The sequence below is a fragment of the Capricornis sumatraensis genome, chromosome 19 (genome assembly GCF_032405125.1).
Source record: "Capricornis sumatraensis isolate serow.1 chromosome 19, serow.2, whole genome shotgun sequence".
Lineage (NCBI taxonomy): Eukaryota > Metazoa > Chordata > Mammalia > Artiodactyla > Bovidae > Capricornis > Capricornis sumatraensis.
The window spans coordinates 31,172,368-31,189,634 of record NC_091087.1 but is presented as its reverse complement, the minus strand read 5'-3'; the positions used below and the strand labels follow the sequence as shown (position 1 = coordinate 31,189,634).

The 17,267-nt window shown below is 41.6% G+C and overlaps 1 protein-coding gene across 2 annotated transcripts in view; it reads left to right on the top strand.

Moving 5' to 3' along the window:
* EFL1 (elongation factor like GTPase 1) overlaps positions 1-17,267 on the top strand; it is a 111,632-nt gene that overhangs the window by 80,666 nt on the left and 13,699 nt on the right. For both annotated transcript variants that reach the window (XM_068990936.1, XM_068990937.1), the window contains exons 16-18: positions 2,035-2,166; positions 4,273-4,420; positions 9,912-10,897. In XM_068990936.1, coding sequence (XP_068847037.1) covers positions 2,035-2,166; positions 4,273-4,420; positions 9,912-10,897 — 1,266 coding nt within the window. The remainder of the gene's footprint in view (positions 1-2,034; positions 2,167-4,272; positions 4,421-9,911; positions 10,898-17,267) is intronic.

Here is a 17,267-nt window from a genome sequence, read left to right as displayed (position 1 = left end):
AAGAGCGTCCCCTGCACAGGAAAGTTCTAGTGGTCATGTCATGAGTTAAAGTCAAAGGACCTAATGAGGTTTAGTGTGAGACAGAAAGGGATTAAAAGGGCCTGACGGATGCCTCTGAAACCTAAGGGTAGTTGGTAAAAGTGGAAGAAGTACGTTTTCTGTGGACCTTTGAGGAATGGAACTCAGAACAGTGTTTAGAGATGGGGGAGACCTATTCCAGCCCAATGTGAAGAAAGTGTTCCTATAGCTGGAGTGACCCTGTAATGTAGTGGGGAGAGTGATGTGTGGAGACTTTCAGGAGGGGCAGCTGGAGGGGGCTTTTCACCCTGTGTGATCAGACTCAGAGACCTCTGCCACCTTCTGGGCTTGTATGTCAGAAAGCTCTGCTTCAGTTCCCTCCTCCAGGACGGGTGGTTCATAGTGTGGCACCCCAGCACCCTGTACCTTTACATCCATTTGTCAGCCAACAGCAGCAGGGTTGTTTGCTTTCCATACTTGTCTCTAAACTGGAGACGGAGAAGCAGAATGCTGCTTGAATATCCCTGCCCCTTTCAGCTGTGTCACTTTCTCCTAAAACAGGTGACCTCTCCTTCCACGCCCTCTTTAATGTTTACCTTATGGACAGGAGGGAGAAGGCAATGGCACCCTACTCCAGTACTCTTGCCTGGAAAATCCCATGGACGGAGGAGCCTGGTAGGCTGCAGACCATGGGGTCGCTAAGAGTTGGACACAACTGAGCGACCTCACTTTCACTTTTCACTTTCATGCATTGAAGAAGGAAATGGCAACCCACTCCAGTGTTCTTCCTTGGAGAATCCCAGGGATGGGGGAGCCTCTTGGGCTGCCGTCTATGGGGTTGCACAGAGTCAGACACGACTAAAGTGACTTAGCAGCGTGGACAGAGAGGCCTGGTGTGCTGCGATTCATGGGGTCGCAAAGAGTCGGACGCGACTGAGTGACTGAACTGAACTGAACTGAAACCAAAAGCACAAAAATGGCCCTTCTATATGTTTCTGAAAGTGAAAGTGAAAGTTGTTCAGTCGTGTCCGACTCTTTGCTACCCCATGGACTATACAGTCCATGGAATTCTCCAGGCCAGAATACTGGAGTGGGTAGCCTTTCCCTTCTCCAGGGGATCTTCCCAACCCAGGGATTGAACCCAGGTCTCCCGCATTGCAGGTGGATTCTTTACCAGCTGAACCACAAGGGAAGCCCAAGAATACTGGAGTGGGTAGCCTATCCCTTCTCCAGCAGATCTTCCCACGTTGCAGGTGGATCCTCTACCAGCTGAGCTATCAGGGAAGCCCATATGTTTCTTAATTTGTTCTAAAGTGTTGTCTCCTCTTACTCTGGATGTGATGTTCAGTATGACCCCTTCATCTCACTTTTGGAGGCATTCTCTCTGTTCCTATCTGTTCAAAGACAAATATGTATCCCCTAGAGCAGGGGTCCCCAACCTTTTTGGCACCAGGGACCAGTGTCATGGAAAACGGTTTTTTCACAGACTGGGGGTGTGGGGATGATTTCAGGATGATTCAAGTACATTATGTTTATTGTGCACTTTATTTCTAGTCTGATGCCACCACCCGATCTGACAGGAGATGCCCGTATGCAGCCCAGAGGGTGGAAACCCCTGCTCTAGAAACTTATGCAACTCCCAGCTGGGAGCCTGAAGTGGATCAGGGCAGGAGAGGGGTGGGGTGGGGGGTAACTGATAGTCTCATCTGAAAGTCTCTAAAATTCTGTTTACCCACATGGAAGTCGATTTGGCAAAAGAGATTATTTCAGTAGAGACTCATCTTCATCAAATTAATGTATTTAAAAATTTTAGAGTTCCAATTTAAAAAGTAATTGATGTCTTCAAACATACATATCTCAGCAGGATCACTGCTGTGGTCAAAGTAGGTACGTTTTAGCCTGATTTCTTAAGTGTTTTTTATCTGTGACATATATCCTGGGTTGACGTTATTTTTCTAACATAAATTCAGAATTTGTCTTATTTTATTGACTCCATGGGTCTTTTCCTCCCTGCAGGAATTGGAGGCCTTCAGGACTTCGTGCTAAAGTCGGCCACACTGTGTACCTCACCATCCTGCCCCCCATTCATACCTCTCAACTTCGAAGCCACCCCTATTGTGAGGGTTGCTATTGAACCAAAACACCCAAGTAAGATGACCTTGTTTTTAAAAGCATGTGATGTTCATTACATTTTTTTAATGCATGCATTTAATGCTTGGTTTCTCCTGGTTTGTTTCAGTAATAGACTGTGAATTTTCCTGGAGGTACATAACAGGGGTATATAACTTACACAGCCATTAGGCCATACAGACCACCACCATTTCCAGGGGAATCTAACCTCTATCTTAGGAACCTGGCATCTTTAGGCACCTTTGCTATCCAGGGAGACTTTATCTTCTTCTTTATGGCAGAAACACGGTCATCTTTGCATCCCCCAGAACCCTGGCACAGGGTCGTGTCTCAGCAAAGCTCATGTTTTATGTGACTGGTTCTTTAGAATCTTATACAAGACTGCTTGATTCAGAATTCACATCTGCTCCCCCGTGGGTGTGCTAGATCATCTGGCATTCCTTTTGTGTTTGGAAAGCACTCCCTGCCCCTTTCTGTCTGGCTGTGTGATACCCACACACACCAGGCCCTAGAGTATTAATAACTAATACTTAGTCTTCGGTTCCTACCATGTGCCAGGCCAGTCCTCACTGACTCTTGTACTTTACTTCCTGTACCTGTCACTCACCCCCTGTTGCCCGCGACTCTGCTGTTCCCAGTGTTCAGGGGTAGCCAGTGAAGTGTCTTCCAGACTGCTCTAGGGGAACCAGAGAGCAAACGTGTGATTTGCTCACAAACACAGATTTCTGTTGGCGTGTGTAGTAGCCTCACTGCCCATGCATCTGTATATCCCCTCTCTCCTCAGAGCCAGGCCTTCAGAAAGCTTGTCTCTGCCCCAGGTTCTGAGACATATCCTAGCTACTGAGGATCCCGGAGACCCTTAACAGATGTGTATGATGGCACAGGGAACCCCAAATGAACTTTCTGGCCAGCCCAATCATTTGTGATTGTGGTTTATAATTCTGTTGGTTACCTAGGATTGCCTAACATGTTGCTCCAAAATTTGGTGACTTGAGAGAGCAGTAACTACTCTTTCATTATTTTGGCAGTTCTTCTGGTCAGGAGTTCTGGAAGGGTTCAGTTAGGGGGTCTCTTGCAATTGTAGTTGTGTGTGACCACAGGCCGCAGCCATCTGAAAGTGTACCTGGACTTGCAAGGTGGTTCACTCACAGGGCCTCACAAGTCGGTGCTCACTGGGGGCCTGGGCTCCTCCACAGGGACCTCTCCTCACGGTGCTTGGTGATCCTGGAGTGCAGTGTGGTGACTGGCTTTCGCCAGGGGTTCAGGACACTAAAGCAGAAGCCTTCTGTGATCTGCCTTAGGAGTCACTTACCAGTTCTGCAGTATTGTGTTGGTCCGACAGGCCAGCCCGGTTCCCTGTGGGAGAGGACTGCACTGGAGTGTGACTAGCAGAAGACGAGGGTGACTTGGGGCCATCTTGGAGTCTGCCTTCCACAATGAGGCTTCATTATTTTTTAAAACCTTACCATAACACTTTATAAGATAGCTGCACAGATCTGCTTCTAGGCTCCATTTATTGCAGCACTTGATTATAGTGACTGTTATTACTGAAAAATGCACCTCACAAAGTTACACACAGTCCAATGGAAGACATGCGCCATTGGCTTGACTAAGTTGTGATATCAATTTTTACAGTCCCACTCACCAGTTACACAGATTTTGATGAAATTAAGATGGTGATTTTTTTTTTTCTGACCTCAGTTTTTCTCATACTTGTTAGAATAGTGATTTTATAGTTTTATAGGTACTGTATGGAAAGAGTTCTATTACATTTCTATGTATATATACATTTGTAATATATTTTGATGATTTACAAGTATAATAATGGTAATTTATATCTGCTGAGAGTTTGAAGAAGTGGTATGGCTCAGCTTTGGAAGCCTTGATGATGATAAGTTTGTGACATGTGTCTCATGTTAGCTGTCTGTACAAATAAATTATTAGCGGATAGTTTTCTTCACATCGCTATATTATTTGGAAAAACAGAGTAAACCGTTATCGTAAAAGTTCATCGCATTATGCTTTTCCCTTCAGAATCTGTCATGAGTTTTCCCATGGATGCTGTCTTTAGATAATGTTAGTCGTTACCTTGTGTTTAATGAATATTTCGTTGTGTTAACCTAGGTGAAATGCCTCAACTCGTCAAAGGAATGAAGCTGTTAAACCAAGCTGATCCTTGTGTCCAGATCTTAATTCAGGAAACAGGAGAGCACGTTTTAGTCACAGCAGGGGAAGTCCATCTTCAGCGCTGCCTGGATGACTTAAAAGAAAGGTTAGGTGATGACCGAGATGGAGCCCCCGAATCAATGGGATATTTTAGTGTTTTCTAAACCCCTTGAACTTATAATGTTGTTTGTTGTTGGAGAAAAATTAAGTGCCCTCAACTTAAACATGAATTGTGATTGTGTTATTGGATCATAGATTTAATTTTACTAATAGTATTCACTGCTCTGCTTGCATGATTTTGCATTTTTAGTGTAAGTCATAAAATATTTTCATAAATACGTATTTAAGCATATACACACACAGCATGTCAGGGCAACAAAACAAAATCATATTTTGTGAACTTAGGCTGTAATTAGGGTAGACTTCCTTCCTTATTGATGTCATCTCCACAGTAAATCTTAATATTTTAATACAAACCTTCAGTAAATCTTAATATTTTTCTATCATAGTGATATGTGTCATAAAATAGGCATAACTATTCCCAGATAACTTTTTGTGAGTTACGTTTTTCCTCTTTATTCCAAAGGTAATATATGTTTATTATAGCAATTAGGAAAATACAGAAGAATAAAAAGAATCATTCAGTTACCATGCAGAGATAATTATGACCCTACATTTGGGTTGATAAATCCCTACTCTGTTCTATGCATACTCAAATATCTACAGATATCTATATATACAGCTCTGATTATTCGGTTCAGATAAACTGCTAACTGCTAACGACTGCTAACTCAGAAGGTGGCATATTATATTGCTGCCATATTTTTTAGGCTTATGATCCATATTATCCTTAAAGTCTGTACCAGTTTACACTGTAACTAGCAAAATATATTTGAACGTGTTCCTTTTCCCAAACTTTTGGCAGCCCTGTATATCATAATTTTTTTAAATTTCATCAGTCTGGAAGACAAATGTTTGTTCACTGTTAGTATACACTTTCTGTGCTTAGTAATGATACTGAAACATTTTTTAATGTATTTATTGATCATTTGTTTTTATTTGATGAATGGCCCTATAGTGGCCTGCCTTCCTTTTGTTTTTCAATTTTCTGGGACTTTAATAACCATAATCATTATAGTCAAATAATAATTATAAGTAATCAACATAATTATCTACTAAATATTACATAGCAGTCACTGTTAAAGTCTGCATGTCTCATTTAATTCTTAAAACAACCGAGTAAAATTGGTGGTGGTGGTACTAGTGGTAGTAGGTGCTGGTGGTATTGTAGTTCTACTTTGCTACTACTAGTAACACAGTAGAATAAGAAGAGCTGCTTCTGCAGCACCACCTACATGGGTTTATATTCTGTATCTCTTTCTCTCTCTCTCTTTCTCTCTCTTTCTTTCTCTCTGTTTCTCTCTCTCTCTCTTCCTCTCTCTTTCTCTCTCTCTCTCTCGCTCTCTTTTTTTCTCTCTTTTTCTCTCTCTCTTTCTCTCTCTCTCTTACTCTCTCTTTCTCTCTCTCTCTTTCTCTCTCTCCCCCTTTCTCTCTCTCTCTTTCTCTCTTTTTCTCTCTCTCTCTCTCTTTGTCTCTCTCTCTTTGTCTCTCTCTCTCTCTCTCTCTATATATATATATGTGTGTGTGTGTGTGTGTGTGTGTGTGTGTGTGTGTGTATGTGAGATTTTATTCACACACTTAGTTTTGACTGTGCTGGGTCTTCTTGGCAGTGCTCGGGCTTTCTCTGGTTGTGGGAGCGGGGGCTCCTCTCTAGCTGTGGTGCTCGGGCTCCTCATTGCAGCAGCTTCCCTTGTTCCAGAGCACGGGCAGGCTGTAGGTTGCCTGGCCTCAGTACTTGTGGCGGATGGGCTTAGTTGCCACAAGGCATATGGGGTTTTAGTTCCCCAACCAGGGATCAAACCAGTGTCCCCTGCATTAGCAGGTAGATTCTAAACCACTGAACCACCAGGAAAGTCCCTCAGAGGGTTTATTTTATTTTATTTTATTTTTAAAATAATATTGAAGTGTTATTTTTTGGAGTTTTTGAACTATTTTCTTTCTTTTTGCACTTTTTGCTACCAAATTAAAACCCAGTGTTAAGTAACCTTACGTTTCTCAGGTCATTAACTTGCCTTTAATAATAATACCTTTTGGTACTTAGAATTCTACTTCAAGTCAGCAATTACTTGGTGTTATCTCCTGAGGTAGAAGATAGTTACTTCCTATAGCTTGGCAAATCCACTCTCGTTTCTGTTCTATCTGTGTGTAACACACAGTAGACAGATGTATCAAGAATATTCATAGCTTGATGTATGGCAGAAATGAAACCAATATTGTAAAGCAATTATCCTTCAATTAAAAAATAAAATTTAAAAAGAATATTCATAGCAATAAAAATTTTAATAGGCAAAAGCTGAAAAAAAACTCGAAATAGATTTAAAAAATTATGGAATTTTATAGAATAATCTCCAAGTTAACTGCAGACATGGATGAATCTCACAGCATATTGAGCAAAAGAAGACAATTGAAAAAAATAAGTTTGATTCTATTTACGTGAAGTCCAAGAAGCAGGCCAAACTGAACATATGTACTAAAGGGGTTACATGTTTAGGTGATAAAAAATAATTTAAAATGGATTACAGTGAAAATCAAGATAGTGGTTACGTTCGTGGGGTTGGGAGAACACATGAGGGGGCCTTCTGACGATTAGTAATGTTTCTTGACTTGAGTAGTGGTTTACATGAGTGTTCACACTGTGACAAGTCATAGATCAGTGGAGTTTTGCTTTGTGTACTATTTGATATGACTGTTAAAGTTGGCAGTTAGAATAAGAACATAGAGAAAATTCTAAAGTTTTTTTTTTTTTTTAACCTCTCATACAACAGAACCTGCCTTCTAATATATAAGCCCTTTTGACTTTGACACACATGTTCAGGAATGCATTAGTACAGGTGTGGGAGACAAGGGGGCTACCTGTGGTCTTCTGGCCAGCAAAACTGTCAGAGTTCTCATCATCCACCTCTCAAGGCAGTAATGCTCAGATATGGCAGGAAGCCATGGAAAATTACTAATGTAGTCTGAGCCTGTGGCACTTGTTTTGAAACATTCACATGCTCTGCACTGCCAGGATTTAAAGAACCTTTAGCTCTGAGACACTTTGTAGGTATGACAACCATACACACACCAACCTTTCCATGATGTGGAGTGATTGTAATTAATCTTACAAGTGATGGCTGTGGGAGAATTCTTGGAAACCTTAGAAATTAGGACTAATGAGACTTTTAGCCCTTTGGACCTTATAATACAAGGAAATGGGACAGTGTCATAGATGGAGTCACTTTCATCACAGTTTCAGTAGCTGTGCAGTCTGTTTTCTTGAGTGTTCTCAGTATATGAACTTACTTTCTCTAAATAATGACAATTTTAAAAACATTTTCCTATGTCTAAAATTTCTAAGTGCTTTTCTTTTTAAAGAACCAGGAATGGATATTAAATTTTACTGAATGCCATTTAGCATTTGTAAAGATAGTTGAATAGATTATTAGATACTTTTAATGTGATATTTTAGCAGATGTCCTAATACAAATCAATTGTTATAACCTATAATAAAAACTACTTAGTATTGTAGTGAATTATTCCTTTAATATGCTGTTTAATTGGATTTTTCTGGATAGCATAATGGCTAAACACACTGATTCTGAGGTCAGACCTAGACTTGAAACCCAGCTTACTTGTTCTATGACTTTGGAGAAATTATTTGATCTTTCTTACTTGGTTTTCTCCTCTACAAAATGAGGATAGTAATACACCTACTAAGTAACACATGTAAACCATGTACCACAGTGCCTCATACATAATAAGTGATTAGTGGGAAGAAAACACACACACACACACACACACACACACACACACACACATATCATACATCTTTTTTCATTGTTATTTTATCTTAAATTTTATGTCTCAGGCTAAAGGTTCTTTAAACCCTGGCAGTGCAGGGCATGTGAATGTTTCAAAACAAGTGCCAGTTCTTAGGTAAGATTGAACTACAGTTTTGTCTGTGTCTGCCGCCTTCATCAAGTTCAAGTCAGAGTAATAATAAAGTATCAGGCAGATATCCACCTTGTTGTATATTCGGCAACAATATATATAGCATTGAAATAAACTAATCCTTGAAAGTAAACATACTCACTGGCAAGACCAAAATCTTCCTTGAAAGGGAATATTTTCTCAGAACATTTTAATTTTCTTCCACGTTTTATGATTCTATTTGGGTTCTGTATTCTAAAACCACTTGTGGTAACATGATTTTTAGAAAACCATTTACTGAATTTTCGAATTTATCAAAAAGTATAAAATCAGATAAACCAAATACCTGCCCTATACCCACAAAATGTAGAAAGCAAAAACAAACCTAGAATCAAAAGTAAGCATTTCAAAACATTTTACTTTCAGTATTTAATTTCCTTATTGAATCACATTTCCCAGGGAAAAAGCGTTATTCCAGGATCCAGAGATATCTCATAGTATATATGTGTACATACATATGCGCTTATGTATGTACATATATATGTACGTTTATACATATATCCATCAACATTGCTGGTGGTAGACCAGACCAAAGCCTTAGTATTACCTGGGAATGAGGTAGACAGAAAATAAGAGAAAAAGAAAGATTGCCTGGTTTTATCGTCATCAGACTCAAACCATGCCAGTTTCCAGAATCTGCCCTTGGTGAACTTACAGCTCATCTGAAAGAAAGTGCAGTGTGAAACTAAACTTGATGGCATGTGAGAAAAGGGGCTTTCCAAACTTGATGCCACACTTACGGTCAAGACTTCTGTGGTCCAATACAGTGGCCAGATATTAAAGTTGAATAAGATTGAAAATTCAGTCCCTCAGTCACAGTAGCCACATTTCAGATGTTCAGTAGCTACGTGTGGCTATTTAAAAGTAATTAAAATTAAATAAAAATAAAACTTGATTTCCCTAGTTGTACTAGCTGCATTTCAAGTGCTCAGTAATCACAGTACAGGTATGGAACATTCCCATCATTGCAGAAGGTCTTTAGGGGAGAGTCACTCTAAACAAGCTCCTTGACCTTGTTGGCCTCACCGTGAGCCTCATCAAAGCCAAGTACACTGTCGGGATTTGAGTGGATATCCTGATGTTCTGTGAATTTTTTTTTGTCTGTATTATTAAGTTTTCATCATTGAGCTTTCCTTATCCAGATTCTTCAACTGGAAAATATTATTTTAAAGAATTAATAGGTCAATCTTATTAAAACATTTATTCTCCACTCAGAACAGTCTTATCTATATACATGGTTTATTTGTTTTGAGAATGAATGAACAATGCAGTGAGATTCTGGTATATGCAAGGAACTCCTGACAGTCTCTTCCCACTAGAGGTAGTCTTTTCAATCTGAAATGAAAGTGGTTTTTGAATTCTGATAGATTGTAAATCATCAATATTTCCTAGTGAAATAATTTTTATATATCTGCATTTTTGCAGAATATTTACTATGTAATATTGCTCCATGGGAGTTCTGATGCCATTTTAATGATAACCTTGTATTATTCCTCTCAACTTTGTAGGTTTGCAAAGATTCAAATCAGTGTATCTGAACCCATCATTCCGTTCAGAGAAACAATCACAAAACCCCCCAAAGTTGACATGGTCAATGAAGAAATTGGCAAACAACAGAAAGTTGCAGTCATCCACCAAACAAAGGAGGATCAGAGCAAAATCCCTGAAGGAATCCAGGTTGATTCTGATGGGCTCATCACCATGACGACTCCCAACAAACTTGCCATACTCAGCGTCCGAGCCCTGCCGCTCCCAGAGGAGGTCACTCAGATTCTAGAAGAAAGCAGTGACCTGATTCGTTCTATGGAGCAGTTAACATCCTCTCTAAACGAGGGCAAAAATAATTCTCAGATGATCCATCAGAAGACCCAAGAGAAAATCTGGGAATTCAAGGGAAAGCTCGAGCACCACCTCACCGGGAGGAAGTGGAGGAACACAGTGGACCAAATCTGGTCATTTGGCCCAAGAAAATGTGGGCCCAACATACTAGTAAATAAAAGTGAGGATTTTCAGAATTCAGTGTGGACAGGCCTCGATGGCAAAGCTTCAAAAGAAGCCATTCGGTACCGAGACCTGGGCAACAGCATTGTGAGTGGCTTCCAGCTAGCCACCCTCTCCGGCCCCATGTGCGAGGAGCCGCTCATGGGTGTGTGTTTTGTCCTGGAAAAATGGGACCTGAGTAAGTTTGAAGAACAGACAGCAAGTAATAAACAGAATCAAGAACCGGGTGATCTGGCGAAGGAGGGACAGGGGGAAGGTGACACCCGCTCAGGTGGAGACGAACAGCAGGAGCTGCAAGACGATGGCTCTGAGCCCTTTGAGAAAAGGGCTTCTCAGAGAGGAGAGTCTCCACTCACTGACTGCTACGGGCCCTTCTCAGGACAGCTCATAGCCACCATGAAGGAAGCCTGTCGCTACGCACTGCAAGTGAAGCCACAGCGACTGATGGCAGCGATGTACACATGCGATATCATGGCCACCAGCGATGTTCTCGGTAAGGCGGGAGAGGGAAAGACTCAGATGCCCTGAGTAGTAGGTTAGAAAACCAAACTCATTTAATATGTTTTCATAGAAGCTACATTGTTGTCTGATTTATCAAGGAACTAAGATCTTAGCCACCTCCCCGTGGGCCACCCTGCATGCATTAGTGCACAGCCCCAAACTCAGGCTCTGAGTCCCTTGAGGTAGGCCACGATGGGGTGAGGAAGAAGGACCCTGGAGAGAATATTGGAGATTCCTCAAGCCAAAGGAAAGGGTAGCTCTCAATTGAGGGACCCAAGAGGGGCCAGTACCATCCTTGTCACAGCTACTGCGTTGTCAGTTTTATCAAGGTGTGGGGCTCCAGCCAGATAGGATTCCTGCATCTTTTACCAACAGGAAAGCCAAGCCATTGGACTAGGAAATGGTAACCCACTCCAGCATTCTTGCCTGGAAAATTCTATGTACAGAGGAGCCTGCTGGGCTATAGTCCCTGGGGTCACAAAGAGTCAGACACAACTGAGTGACTGAGCACGTGGCACAAAATCTTAGAATAGGATTTTCCAGGTGGCTCAGTGATAAAGAATCGTCTTGTCAATGCAGGAGATGCAGGTTTGATCCCTGGGTTGGGAAGATGCTCTAGAGAAGGAAACAGCATCCCACTCCAGTATTCTTGCCTGGAGAATCCCAGGGACAAAGGAGCCTAGCAGGCTACAGTCCACGGGTTCACAAAGAGTCAGACCTGACTAAGCGACTAAACAACAGCAAGATCTTGGAAAGCCAGAGGCCTTAAATGTAAAATAAGAATCTTGGGGGCAAGGGAGTGGAAGTTGGACAACTAAGGATATTTTATTCTGCAAAAGTAGAAAGACTCGTTTCTATAATGAAAGGTCTGGTAAATGAGGTTTAAACTGCTCATATACATTACTATCCAAACCTGTGCAATAGTTTTTCACAAGGGAATCGCCATATCAGTCTGGGTAAGCAAAGTTGTGATAACGATCAAAGAGTCTGACAACACTCTTGTGCCCCTAATGCAAAGGGCTTCTGTGAATTCTGGGTCTCTTCTGAGGAGACTTGAGGACTTTATCCACTGCTAACATTATGCCAAATGCCACTCCTGATTTTTCTTTCTTTGGGAGAAGAATGTTTAGGATCTCTTTAGGAGACGTTGAGCCTGGGACTCAGTAGCTATTTTGACTTTTGAAGGATTTGACTTCACTGAGGCATATTTTCTTCACCTCTGAAAAAGGAAGGTAATAACTCATTGGAAGTTGTGGAGAGTAACATGAGAACACAGATACAGGCCCCAGAACCAGGCCTGGCACCCAGTAGTTCTCTTACCCCCTGAGGTCTTGGAGCTGCTTTGCAGTGAGGAGGGCAGACGGAGGATCCTGCACTGGTTGAGCGAGTGGACCAAACTGCTGGATTTTCTCTAGCTTTGAGGTCCTTTGAGTCAGTATGTGCATACTCTGCATTCCTTTTAGTTTGGTTCTTTTGCTAATTAATTGCTACAAGCATAAATCTAAGTTGTTGGGGTTTTTTTCCCCCCTAAAAGAAATTTAGACTTGCATCACAGTAAAGTTCCTGTGAAAGGAACTGAGCACCCATAGCAGCATTTCAAAAACAGTGTAGCTAACAAAGTCATAGAGATTTGGTTATCCTTGGATGGCTTAAAGTCAGTGTGTGCCAGGTGTCAGATCTTGGTATGGCCTGGAACATGCAGTGTTTCTCAGCCTACCTTGAGTACGGCATCCTGTTAATATCTCATGGAACCCATCGTTGAGTTCAACGAACACTGGTCTAGACCAGTGTTCCCAGATTTTCTTCACATTTCCATTGTTGTTATTGTCGTTCAGTCGATAAGTCCTGTCCAGCTCTTTGCGTCCCCATGGACTGCAGCACCCCAGGCTCCTCTGTCCTTCACTGTCTCCTGGGGTTTGCTTAAACTCATGTCCATTGAGTCGGTGATGCTATGTAACCATCTCGTCTTCTGCTGCCCTCTTCTTTCGCCTTCAGTCTTTCCCAGCATCAGGATCTTTTGCAAGGAGCTGACTCTTCATATCAGGTGGCCGCAGTTTTGGAGCTTCAACATCTGTCCTTCCAGTGAATATTCAGGGTTAATTTCCTTTGGGATTGACTGGTTTGATCTCCTTGCAGTCCAAGGGACTCTCAAGAGTCTTCTCCAGCACCACAGTTCAAAAGCATCAATTCTTTGGCCCTCAGCCTTCTTTCAGGTCCAACTCTCACATCCATACATGACTGCTGGAAAAACCATAGCTTTAACTATATGGACTTTCATTGGCAAAGTGATGTCTCTGCTTTTTAATATGCTTTCTAGGTTTGTCATTGCTTTTCTTCCAAGGAGCAAGTGTCTTTTAATTTCATGGCTGCAGTCCTTGTCTGCAGTGGTTTTGGAACCTAAGAAAAGAAAATCTGTCACTATTTCCACTTTCTCCCCTTCTATTTGCCATGAAATGATGGGGCCAGATGCCATGATTTTAGTTTGTTTTTTTTCTTAATGTTGAGTTTTAAGCCAGCTTAACCGTCTTAATTTAGAAGGTAAAGGTAGAATTAGAACCAGATAGTCTTGATTCCTTCAGATTTGAAGAAGACTTCAGAGGTATCCTATCTCTGCTACCCTGACAGGTGCTGTTTGAATACTTCTGTGGGTGGGTAGCTCACAGCCAGTTCTGAGATTAAACAGTTTCTTTCTCATTGAGCAAAAGTCTTGTTTCCTGCCATTGTCTCGCCATTCATCCCACCGTTGGTCCCTCTCACATGCGTAGCACTTTATATGTTTGAGGGTAGCATTTATTTTCTAGTTTTACATCCAGGGGAAAACTCTCCATATCCTTCAGGTGGTTTTCAGGATATGAATTTTTTTTTTTTAATCCTTGCATCAATCCAGTTGCTGTCCTTTAGACATACTGTATTTGGTCAGCCTCCTTCTTAAATTAAGCAACCTAAGATACTGTCTCACTGGGACCAAACACAGACACGCTGTTACCTCCCACAGGTGGCACAGCATTCTTTTAACACAGTCTGAGCAGTTGCATCTTGTCATTAACTTGTGAGGAGTTAGGATCAACTTCATTTCTTTTTTTAATCAGTTGTTGTTGTTGTTGTTGTTGTTGTTCCTATTTTGTTCCCCAAAAAACTGGATTTAAATTTCAGTAACTGAAGTGATATAGTCCCACTAGAACCCCTGTATTTACATATGAGTAAACCCGGACCATATAATTTTTTTTTTCTTAGATTGTGTGTGTGTGTGTGTGTGTGTGTGTGTGTGCGTGTGTAAAATAGTATAAACATTACAATAATGGAGGAAGTTTGGTGGTTTTGGCCAAGAAAATTCTCAATACTGTAATCTTAACACATTGATTCGTTTTTCAACTTTTTTTTTTAAGTGTCCTGGTGAGAAAGAAAGGTCACTAGGTATTGAATCAGGGGCTTCCCTGGCATTCCAGTGATTAGGACTCCACATTTGCACTGCAGGGGCTGCAGGTTCAATCCCTGGTCAGGCAACTAAGATCCTGCATGCCCCATGATGCAAAAAAAGAAAAGTAGTGAATCAGATGTTTTGATGAAGTTGAGGTCCTTTCTGAATATAGCATTCCCCTCATTACCAACTTGCTAGACATGTTAGAAGAAGAAATAAGCTTAGATTGATAACGACTTCATGTTAGAAAGTCCATGTCTTCATTTAACTCATGCTTGTATAAATATATACAGATCTTCATAATGTTTTCTTAAAATTCTGTAAGAAATTAGCATATGATTTTCTAGTCTGTAGTTTACGGAATCCAGTGCCTTTATCCTTAAAAAGTTTGTTACTTGGTGTGTAGTTTGCCAGCTACCCTGCTATGCATCAGTTCTGAAAAGGGCAGATTTCTTTAGGACCACAGGATACATTTCTGGTCTTGGAGACTTGAACTTGTTTGAGAAGGGTCAAGAAGGATTAAGAAGTTGCTTGTCAACTTCTCAGCTGTCTTGAACTTCAACATTTCCTCGATGAGCTTTGTTCTGCTTGTTCTGGTTTCTTCTCCAGTCTCCTTGTTGGGGAAAATGGAGTTAACGTAGGTATGGAGAACCAGCCTCTGCTATCCCGCTGTCCTCTGTTAACATTACACAAGCCCCTCCACGTTTGAAAGTCATGGAAAAGACCCTTTTGTTGCTTATAACTGTAATTGTGGTCAGCTCACCTGATTCTAGTTTTCACCATCCGGGACATACTGTGCACCGCCCCCCAAGTCTTAGTTGCTGTCTTCCTCTTCTCCCATCTCCTGTGTGTGTCCTCTTCAAACAGGAGTCAGAGGCACAGCAGGTACCTCCTGTGACCTAACAGCTTTATTCTGGGTGGGGAGGATATTTCCTCCTTTTTTTTCTCATTGGGAACGTTCATGATTGATATTTTCAGACTCCCATTACTCCCAGAAAGGAGTTTCATCTTAGGGTTTGTTATCCTGAAAACTGTCTTGTTGTTTTTTTTTTTTTCTTTTCCTTTGTGTGTTTGAAATGATCTTTCCTGAAGTCCGGGGTCCATGTAGGTCTGTGCCTGCCTGTCTCTCCACTGCACTCCCAGGGTAATGGGAACACATGTCTCCTCCCAAATTGCCATCTCTCCTTGCATTATCCATTCGGAGCAACATTTGACCTTTCTGAGAAGACAGCTTTTTCAGCAGAGAAAATGAAGCCAGGATCAGCTGTTGGCATTTACCAGAAGTCCCCGGCAGACTGTTGAGTCGCCTTTGTGGAGTTGGTGCTCTGTGCCCATGTGTTCGTTTGTGTTAGGAGATCACCACCAGGCCCCTGCACGTGCCCCACAGTCCTTGGAGCATCTAGTCATCCTGCTCTTTGATCGTCACCTGGCACTTTCCACTTGGCCAGCAGAGTCAGTTCTGACATTTTCTGGGAAGAGATGCTTATCTCAGCCCTCAGGGTTCTTTGCCGTCCTCTCCCACCGTCCTGTCCCTTCAAAGCAGAACACTTCTTTGCCTTGCCTTATCCAGGTACAAATCTCACCTGTGACCATGGAGAAGGGTTAGTACAGTTGACCCGTGAACAGCACGGGGGTTGTGGGCACTGACTGACCGTGCAGCTGAACATCCGTGCACTACTTTAGAGTTGGCCTTCCCTGTGTGTGGATTCGGTTGCAGGTTGGGTACTACTGTAGGATACGCTTGGGCTTCCCAGGTGGCTCAGTGGTAAGGAATCTGCCTGCCAAAGCAGGAGACGTAACAGACATGGGTTCGATCCCTGGGTTGGGAGGATCCTAGAGACGGAAATGGCACCCACTCCAGTGTTCTTGCCTGGAGAATCCCATGGACAGAGGAGCCTGGCGGGCTACAGCCCATGGGGTCATAAAGAGTCAGACACAGCTGAGTGACTAAACAGCAACAGCATGGTATGTACTTAGAAAAATCTGTGTACAAGTGGATGTATAAGTGGACCCACACAGTTCAGACCTATGTTGTTCAAGGGTCTACACAGTTTGGACCAGTGTCACTGATTAGGCCTTCATAACACATTTCTCAGACACCGACTGACTGCCCTACCCACTGCCTTATAAAAAACTGTGTTTAGATTTGATCTGGAATTTTTTTTTTTAATTGGTTTGAAGCCTTCTTAAACTAGAAAATTGCCTCCTAAACCTTGTTTGGGGGAATGCTTTGGTTGTGATAACCAGTTTTTAGTATCAGAGGTCTGTCAGGGTAGTCAGCTCTTGTGTTCTCTTACGTTTTGCTTTTTCTTTCTAAATCACCACCTATGACTGGAGAAAGAAATGAGGAGATCTCTATATTCCTGAGACTTTTTGCTTCCTACATGGATGGTCAGCAATCTTCCAGGAAAACTTCAGCCTGGAGACTGAATCCTCATCTCCCACATTGCAGGCAGATTCTTTACCACTGAGCCACCAGGGAAGCCTGCCAGTTGCTTTAACTGTCCAAGAATTGGCAAAAATTGAGAAAAGGACGAGTTCAGGCCTTTTTTATTTAGTAAGAGGAGTGAGTCTCTTAAAACTTTTTTCTACACAGATTGCTGAAATTAGAAATCCTTTTATAAATGTGTAGAATTGCTTATGGTCAGAATGGGAAATATTACAGAAAAAATAGTCATCTTAAAATTGTTTTGTCTGGGGAAATAATACCAAGAAAATGACCTTCTTTACTTGCAAAATCGACTTTCCTAGCAGTGTAGTTTTATTAGAATTTTTTTAACCCATGAAAAAATTTTTAATGGGCTTGAATAGACATCAGAATTGGTTTGTGTTTTTAATTGATCATCATGTAACTAGTAAATTGTCTCTCTTCATATTTCTTCTTCCAACTATTTCCATCTGTCGTTCATGCTCTTCATTGTTTTTTATCTTTGGGTGAGAACAC